This window comes from Rhamphochromis longiceps, linkage group LG14 (assembly GCF_057381845.1).
Source record: "Rhamphochromis longiceps isolate RC_006_pf linkage group LG14, R_longiceps_female_GT1.1, whole genome shotgun sequence".
In the NCBI taxonomy this organism is placed as follows: Eukaryota; Metazoa; Chordata; class Actinopteri; order Cichliformes; family Cichlidae; genus Rhamphochromis; species Rhamphochromis longiceps.
This window is the reverse complement of record NC_140570.1, coordinates 16,889,817-16,899,461: the sequence shown is the minus strand read 5'-3', so window position 1 is coordinate 16,899,461 and position 9,645 is coordinate 16,889,817. Positions and strand designations below refer to the sequence as shown.

Genomic DNA, 9,645 nt, shown 5'->3' with positions numbered 1-9,645 from the left:
TTACATCAACGGGGAGTGTGTGCAGAGGGTCCACACCTTCCGGTTCCTTGGTGTCCTCATCTCTGCTGACATCTCCTGGACAGACATCATCTCAGCGGTCGTCAAGAAGGCCCAACAGCGACTGCACTTCCTGAGAGTCCTCAGGAAGTACAAGCTGAACTCCAACCTGCTGCTGACCTTCTACTGCTCGTCCATTGAGAGCCTGCTAACCTACTGCATCACGGTATGGTACGCAGCTGCACCAAGGCGGATAGAGTGAGGCTTCAGAGTGTAGTCAAGACAGCACAAAAGATCATCGGCTGCCCTCTCCCCTCCCTGATGGACATTTATTCCTCCCGCTGCCTCAGCAGAGCAGCAAACATTATCAAGGACAGCTCCCACCCTGGTTTCAATATGTTCAGCCTGCTTCCCTCAGGGAAGCGCTACAGGTGCATCAACACAAAAACCCACAGACTCAAAAACAGTTTCTTCCCCAAAGCCATAACCACCCTGAACTCACACATGCACCGATTACACATCCCCCCCCCCCCCCAATTTTTTTTCTTTCCACTTCCTCTATGGACCACCGCTGTGCAATGCCAATTCTATGTGCAATAACTCAACTGTATATACACAACACTATTTATTACATATTACTTTTTTTTATAAAAACCGGCTTGTTTATTTGTACATTTTATATATATATATATATATATATATATATATATCTTTTTCCCTATGTTAATACTGTCCATATGTATATAGCGTAGGAGATGCTCTGTATCTCATTGTACAACTGTATAGTGACAATAAGGGCATTCTATTCTATGTGGAGAATTGCAAAATGTTTTTTTTAAAGTGGTTCTGTGCCACTGTCAAGGTTCAAGATCTTAATTATTTTTAGCTGATGAGCAAATGCAACTTTGAACGTACATAATCAATAATTACATAGAAAATCTTGGGCCAAACTGTGTGTACAGTAGGGGCTCAGGAGCTCAGTACCAAACACCCCAAGCACAATGGTCAGATATTTACACTGATCAGTCGTAACACGATGTGCCTAATGTTGTGTTGGTCCCCCTTTCGATGCCAAAATAACTCTGACCCATTGAGGCATGGACTCAACTAGACCCCTGAAGGTGTGCTATGGTATTTGGCACCAAAATGTTAGCAATAGGTCATTTTTGTTCTGCAAGATGCTAGGTGGGGCCTTCATAGACCAGACAGTTGTCCAGCACATCAAACAGATGCTTGATTGAATTGAGATTTGGGGAATTTGGAGGTCAAGTCAACACCTCAAACTCATGCTCCTCAAATCATTCTGCTGTGTGGCATGGCTCATTATCCTGTTGAAAGAGCCCATAGCTATCTGGGAATACTGTTTCCAAGCCACCTCCATTCCATTGCTCTGTGCTCCAGTTATGATGGTCAAGCGCCCATTGTTGGTACTTTTGGGGGTCAGCATGGGCAGCCTTTAAAGTCTGAGGTTATTAAACACCATATGCAACAAACAGCAACCGACTGTGTATTCTGAAACCTTTCCATCAAAATTAGCATTAACATTTTTTGGCAATGTGAGCAACAGCAACTCATCTATTGGATCTGACCACACAGGGCAGCCTTCATTTACCACGCAGATCAATTAACCATGACCACCCATGACCCTGTTGCTGGTTCACCATGGACCACTGCAGACCAGTAATGCCCCACAAGAGCTGAAGTTTTGGAGATCGACTGACCCAGTCATCTAGCCATCACAATATGGCCCTTTGACAGACTCGCTCAAATCCTTACGCTCGTCCATTTTTCCTGCCCCCAACACATCGAGTTTGAGGACAAGATGTTAATTTGCTCCCTAATATAACCCACCCACCATCAGGTGCTATGATGGAGATTTAATCACTGTTATTTACTTCACCTGTGGTCATAATGTTATTCCTGATCAGTGTAAATGTCACCATCTTTATAAAGTGATCTTCAGTGATTCTCTTATCAAATTAACTGAGAAATCTAAAAAAAATGAAAAAGCAACAATTAGTAACTTAGGCATTTTAGTTTGAGGAATTTCTAATATCTATAATTTAAGTGGTTTACAATAGAAACATCTGAAATAGGTCATTTAAAATAAATCCCTCTGGCCAAATACAGTACACAATGGCTGAGAAATGCATGGTTAAATCAGTCCTCACTTTAATTGGTATTTTATACCATTTATAACAAAAGGAAACTTGTTTTGTTTAAAGGAGGAAACTACATTAGTAGAGAAATCCCCAAACCAAACAGATTTCACAATAGGAAAAAAGTCAGAAGTACAACTCTAATGCATTTAGTTTAAAGCAAAGCAGAAAACATGGATCAATCGTATTGGTCTCAAATACACAATAACATAAAAATTAACCCAACGACTTCCTGTGATGATAATGAACATGAGCAAGGCATTACTTAACATAGAACACAACTTTCAAACGATTACCCATCCAGCACAGAATTTTGATGCATTTTCCAAAACCGGTTACAAAGTTCCAAAATGGTACCTCTGAAATGTCTCGGGTAAACAGGCTTTAAAAAAGACAAAGAAATTAAACACAAGACAAAAAGATCACAAGGACACAATAAACTTTCCCTTCACAGAAGCCGTGATACTGAATGGAAACCATACTATTCTTAAAAAAAGCAATCATATCCCTAAAAACACTGCTGTCTTAAGAAAATAGTAGATAAAAATATTCTCTGCATTTTACAACAAAGGAGGTACAGGGAGCATTGACGAGTTAGTTCAGTGGCAACACGACTACTCTGCTGCTTTCTCCTCCTCTTCAGCCTTGGCGTCCTTTTCGTCTGCGGCTGCGGCCTGCTGGAGAACGGAGAAAACACACTTTTATTTTGTTCTGTTTTGCGACAGTGTAAATGTCACGTGGCGCTCACAAAAGAGGGAAACTTAGAATACCTCATCAGCTTTGGCCTCTCCATTTTCTGCTGGCACCTCTTCCTTTTCTGCCTGAGGTTCTTCTTTTTTCTCCTCTGTCTTGGTTGCCTCTTTCACCTTTTTGGTCTTGGGGGGTGCCTGTGGTGTCATTAACAAACCAAGCATCATGAACCTGCTGTGCATTTTATGTGGTTATAGCGGACGTGTGCAATGGTAAGATTTGGCTTTTACCTTTGTCTTTTCTGGCTGGGGTTTTGGTTGCGTCTCTTTCTGTAACACACAATGATGTTCCAAAATTACAAACACAGCAATGAGAAAATACACAGATTAATCTGTCAAGGCCGTTGCTGAGCTTTGTAGACTTACCTCTGATAACCTCTGAGACTTTCTCCTTGGCTGAAGAAAAAACAAAGAAAAACAAAACAAAACACAGAAGGCCACATTAATTCAGTTAAGCACTCCGGAAGAGAAGCCCCCCCCACGCATTTATGATGGGAAAAAAAAACAAAACATGTTACTCAATGAGAGGTGCTACAATGACACAATGAGCCCACAAAGGGAAGTAGGAACTTCCAGCATGTGTTTCAGACATGCCATTTTATTTACATACCACCAAATCACAACAGGACACCTAAGGATTCTTTATACTGTAATGTAAAGATGTTGCAATAATAGAGAAAACCCCAACAATCAGACAATCCCCAATTTCCAAGCACTTGATGACAGTGGGAATGAAAAACTCCCTTTTAACAGGAAGAAACCTCGACAGAAAGGCTAAAGGAGGGGTGGGGCCATCTGCCGTGACTGGTTCGAGGTTACAGGACAGGGGACAAAGACACACTGTGGATATAATTGCACTCTGTATGCTCTTCATTATTTGTCCTTTAAGGGAGCAAAGATGAAACTTTGCATTATGGGAGTTTGTTTTGATTCATGCTGCAAATTTAGCATTAGCAATATCTATATTGCTATTATTTAGGTTTATAATCAGTAAGGAAGCTGGATAAATATTAATTGCCAACTTAAGGAGAAGGGGTGGAATTAAACAAGTGTGCACTTCTTCCTGCTCCTATTCAATATGTATACTGAATCAGCATAGGTGGAGCATTATCAGAGTGTAATTTGCTTTATTCTGTATAGTATTTTTTTGTCCTTCCTTTTTTCCCTAAATGAAATAAATTGAACGAATAGTTGACTGTTTTAGGGTATTAGAAACACTAAACTCTTTACCTGTGCACTCATTTAAGACAAACCAGGTAAACAAGAACAATTTGGGCTGCACAAACTCAATGTAACTTGCACTTTAAAACCCATCCAATTTACGATCGGTCTCAAAACTCCGATTAAGACTGGGATGCACTGAGCTGGCTATGAAGCATCAATCTTATTCTGGGTATCAGCATTAGTTTTGAATTTATTAGTGGAAATACTAACCTCTGCACTTGCATCTGCATCAGTGGTAGCCTGAAAAAGACAAGAGAGTGAGGGGGGAAGAAACATAATGAGCCAAAACCAACAACCATTCATGAGTGAGCTAAAGTGGGTGTGTAACGCAAAGAGGTGGGGATGGTGGGGGGGATGGGCACTTCTTCTTCCCTTCAAGTCACAAAGAAATTATGCAATCTGTACGTGGGGAGGATCACGTTTTTGAGCTGACTCAAAGGATCTGGCGGGTGCCAGTTTATTTCCCACAGAGCAACAGCAGCTCCGTGGACACAACAAATAAGGAGTGGACTCGCTCCGCCTGCTGTCACTGTTTATATCACCAGTGTGACTAAACTGAAAAAATAAGACCATCCTCCATTACTAACAGAGCTCCGCTTGACATCAAAACGGCCAGATGTGTCGCTGTGCTGTCGAGGATCCATCAACTGCCATTAACGAGCCTAACCAGAGAGAGGGGGAGAAGGGACTGCACACCTCAGGAGTGACGCGCACCAGCCTTCCAGTGCGCGCACACTCGCCTGAGGTCAAAATCTCCGCCAAATTTGGCCACAAATGCGGCTAAAAAACGCGACACGTGACCGAAGGTGCAGCTGGTACCTGAAACGGCACGCGTGCAACCCAGAGCACAAGTAAATAAATAAATTAATAAGGAGGCAATTACGAAAGAAATTTCCTCGAAATGCCAACCTGTGCGCCTCGACGGTGGTTACACCCCTTTGTTTCAGCGCACAGTTGGTGATTATTAAAACTCAGCCGGGCACACATTTTACAAAACAGAAGCTTTAAACTGGACTGGGGGAAGAGAGCGAAAAAAGCAGTGCTAAGTAAAAAGGCGCCACTTCCCTGTATCAGCCGAGTGAGACAAGACAGACCTGAGCGCAGGAAAAGGTGGACTCCACGGCACGCACATGGACACGCCGTAGCGTGTTGCATTGCTCCTGCATACGTGTATTAACACCACAAAACAACTGCTACAGTTTCTTAAAACGCTATTTCTGCATCATGCCGACCCAAACGTAAAGCACACATTTTCTTTCCACTTACTTTCTTCCTTCCCATTGTTGCTTAGGTTGCACGGCAGGAATTTAAAAAAAAAAAAGGGAACACTGCCTTTCTTTTAACAGTTACACAAACAAAAGGAGGACTTGTTGTTGTTTTGTCAGCCCAGCTACCTCTGCCTACACCTCCACCAGCTGCAGTCTGTAACTTAACATAAACGTCCGAGCAGTACCAGAACTAGCTCAAACCGGATTGGATCCCCCTCTCGGTATATTTTATCCCTTATCCTACCAACCTACCAGGAAGACAGAGCCCCCGCCCACTGCTTCCTGTGATTGGCTTTGAGGATGAGGCAGCATATTTTTGAAACACAACATCTTCACCTGTGTGGGCAGGTGCCAATCAGTCAATCCAGGCCTTATCTAACTTTATAACCGCTTTATAACCGCTTATAACCTGCTCGCAGGGTGTATTAGTTGTGTGTGTACGTGTAGGGTTTGAATAATGCATGGCAAATGGTGAGTTTGAGATATAGTTTACATAAACAAAGAAGAATATAAAAATAAATAAATAGATCCTGCATTTCCCCCATTTTCCTATCCAGTCATTTATTATAGAGGACGCCATATATATGCACGTTACATTATTTTTAGTGTTTAAAGAGAGTCGTAATTACTAACAGCATGTCCCGTCTTTAGTGGGATAATTATTAAAGTCAGTGCACCGAGCAGTCCAGTCGCTCAACAGCTGCAACAAGGAGGAGGCTGAGTGGAGGAGAAAGGAAACAAACATGGCGGCCGGTTATGCATGGCTCCTGGTGCTTGGCTCGGTTTTTCTCTGCAATCTTATGAAAATCCTTCTGCCGACCATATCTTCCTTCGTGAGTAGGAGTTATTGTTTGCATATATGGTTGTTGTTAAAGTTGTTTGAATGCCGGTATATTATTATCTGTGTCCTCGTCGGACACACGGTGGATTGTTGTTGACTAGCTTAGCCGTCTGTCAAGCTAACTTATAGCTGCTGTACCTCCTCAGTTATAGCAGAGCTACAACCAGAGGGTGGGGTTTCACCGAGAATCCAGTAGTTGCTGCATTTAACTGGGATTCCTTTTCCTCCTTTATCGCCAAATGTCCTGCTTTAATGTTAAGAAACTGTTTACAGCTTAGCTTTACGGCTAAAGATTGTTTGTAGCTCGAAAGGTTGCCTCATGGAAATCCTCATGGAAAGTGTTAAACTGACATTCGTAGGTGCTGATTAGACTGCCTAATAGGGACTACTACTGTAATTATAAAAAATTTCAATCAGGCCCAGGCTGATCAGTGATAGTATTTTTCCCCCTTCTTCAAGCTCTCAAAGATGGTGCAGAAAGATGCTGAGCAGGAGAGTGAGATGAGGGCTGAAATCCAAGAGATGAAGAAGGAGCAGTCCTCCATTAGCATGATGGATGAGTTTGCTAGATATGCCAGACTGGAGCGCAAAATCAACAAGACAACAGACAAGCTGAAAACACATGGTGAGATTTAAAAGTGCCTACTGACATTCAGAGGATAGATGGTGTGACAGGAGCCTCAAAATGAAGTTTACTGCAACAGAGTGATGAGCTCTAAAAAGTTAAAACGAATTGCTTTTTCTTTATGGAACACAGCAGAAAATATGTAGTAGGTACTCTGAAAGGGCATATATTATGTCTTCCACAGATGTGAATGTCTATTAATGTAGATTTACATGTTATAAATTATCAGTCAGAAGACATATTTGGGGGATTTTAGAGGTAAGTAACTGTTTTTGGCCCCATAGCCTCAGGATTAGCATCCACTTCTGTCACACCAACCCTCTGCATGTGTTCCTTCACTGAATCCATCAGTCTTCTCTGTGGTCTTCCACTTTTCATCCTGCCTGGCAACTCCATATTAAACATCATTTCATCCAGCATATCCACTCAGCTTCCTCTGCACATGTCTAAAACCTTGTCTAAACCATGTTAGCTTGCCTCTAACCATATCTCCAGACTGCAGACCTGTCAATCTTGGTCACTCCCATCTTCAGTTCTGCCACCACCAGCTTGAGCTCCCGTCTTTTTGTCAGCACCACCGTCTCCAAACAATACATCATAGCAGATCTTACTCCCATCTTATGAACCTTCCCTTTCACTCTTGTTGCTATCCTTCTGTCACATATCACCCCTGACACTTGTCTCCATCCACTCCAACCTGCCTGCCCTCTTCTCTTCACCTCTCTTGTTCATTCTCTCTTGTTTTGGTTGGTTGACCCCAGACAATCTGGTAAAGAAACACTGTCTATTCTGTGTGATAACTTACTTAGCAATACAAAGGCTGCTAAAGACTGTTTCTTTGCTGACCTATTCCAAAACCTGCACATTGTCAATTTTAAATTATTGTACAATCAGCATTACACCCAGGCTCTTCTCTATTTTGATTTTATTCTGACCGCACTGTCTTGTGATTCTCAAAGTGTTGACTCTAGTCTTCACCTGATTCTTGAATAAAAAGTAATAGTGCTGTCTGTTTACATTTAAGCAAAGATTTACTTTGTGTAATGTTGGTATTAACAAAGACCATATAAAGAATGGACTAATACTTTCCCTGTTACCCTGTGACTGGTTTAAAAAAAGGAATTTATCCTGGTTTCAGTTCCCTGGACATGGGATGGTCAAATAATAAAGTGAAACAAAATGACAGTTCCGTCTGATTTAAAGGAACTGGCAGTATCACTACAAAATAAAGAAAAATTAATATGTTGAGACTAACAGTTGCATATTTCTTGTCTATTGTAGTCAAATCAAGAACCGCTCAACAAGCCAAAATGAAGTGGGTTGTGAGCATTGTTTTTTACATACTGCAGGTAGGTGGAGGTTTCGAGTAGAAGCATGAATGTATTTTAATTTAGTTGTGAGTCTATAGCACTGGCCAAAACCTCCAGATAATCGTTTTTTGGTAGCTGAATCAGCTTATTTGCCGTTATTGACAGTATATGTCTGTTTTTGTGTTTTTGTTGTTTTGTTTTGTTTTTTCTTGTCAGGCTGCGCTGATGATTTCATTGATATGGAAGTATTACTCTGATCCAGTGACTGTGGTACCAAGTAGATGGATTGCTCCCGTGGAGCGCCTCGTGGCTTTCCCAACAGGAGTGGCAGGTTTGTGTTAGATAGCATAGCCTGTAGTATACACTGAATGCACACAAGCTGCACATCCTTGATGTGACTCTCCTGTTCTACCACATTCCAAAGCTGCACTATTGAGCTGAGATTTGGTGACCGTGGAGGCCATTTGAGTACAGCGAACTCACTGTCATGTTTAAAAAAAGTTTGAGATGATTTGTGACATGGCATTTTATTCTGTTGGAAACAGCCATTAAAAGATGGGTATAGTGTGCTTGATCCCTGAAATACTCAGACCAACACATCTGACACTAACCATGTCGCATTCAGAGACACTTAAATCAGCTTTCATTCCAATTCTGGTTCCCATTTTGAACTTTAGCATGTCATGTTTCACGTAGCTTCATGCCTAAATTCATGGAGTTGTTGCCATGTGATTAGCTGAATAGATAATTGTGTTGAGGAGCAGTTGAATAGGTATACCTAATCAAGTGGATGGTAAATCCATAACAGCTTCATTATTAATAAAACAAACAAACAAAATTACACATAGCTTATAGTTTAATAGAAATCATGATGATTTTATTATCCACTGATAATAAAACCTAATTCATTTCACTTCAGTGCAGGTATTCTGCAATATGTAGATTTTATACAATATGATGCATGTAGTGTATCAATATGTGCTGTTCTTTTCCGCCTGGAGTCAAGCTCCATCAATGAGCTGTTTGTTTTGTTGTTTTTCTTTTTCAGGTGGAGTAGGAATCACATGCTGGTTGGTGGTTTGCAACAAAGTAGTTACTCTGGCTCTGAATGCTGTCAGCTAGAGTGTTTCCTAATCCTGTGTTCAACAGTTTCCTTTGATGACGAACGCTGCAGTTTTTGTTTTGTCGTTTTCAGTCAGCTGTTCCTAGCAAAGAACGTTAAAATAATGCAGTGCATTTTGGTGATCTCGAATTGCAGCAGAAGTTTACTATAAAAAGTGTTATCATTGTTATCATTGTTTTATAATTATGTGGTTATTTGATTGTGTGTATATTGCTTTGAAACAGTGGTATGGAAATGTGGAAATTAATTTTTATTAAAAAGAAGAAAAAAAAAAAGATGTGTTTTGTTATTTTACCTTTACCTGGGAATGAGCCAACCAAAGCAAATTGGGCAGTAAAACATTACTGTA

General features: G+C 41.1%; 1 protein-coding gene and 1 long non-coding RNA gene across 2 annotated transcripts; one reads left to right on the top strand and one right to left on the bottom strand.

Annotated features, from left to right (window-relative positions):
• Positions 1 to 2,147: 2,147 nt before the first annotated feature.
• Positions 2,148 to 5,609, bottom strand: LOC146653855 (uncharacterized). The gene is made up of 6 exons (XR_014907348.1): positions 5,396 to 5,609; positions 4,340 to 4,369; positions 3,272 to 3,301; positions 3,137 to 3,175; positions 2,927 to 3,043; positions 2,148 to 2,833 (listed from the first exon to the last, which is right to left on the bottom strand). It is a non-coding gene; the product is annotated as an uncharacterized LOC146653855 (long non-coding RNA).
• A 222-nt stretch (positions 5,610 to 5,831) lies between these two features.
• Positions 5,832 to 9,584, top strand: get1 (guided entry of tail-anchored proteins factor 1). The gene is made up of 5 exons (XM_085380986.1): positions 5,832 to 6,230; positions 6,698 to 6,863; positions 8,145 to 8,212; positions 8,390 to 8,504; positions 9,222 to 9,584. Exons 1-5 carry the CDS (start codon positions 6,141 to 6,143, stop codon positions 9,293 to 9,295), a joined length of 513 nt encoding a protein of 170 aa, XP_085237112.1. The 5' UTR covers positions 5,832 to 6,140; the 3' UTR covers positions 9,296 to 9,584.
• The last annotated feature ends 61 nt before the right edge of the window (positions 9,585 to 9,645 follow it).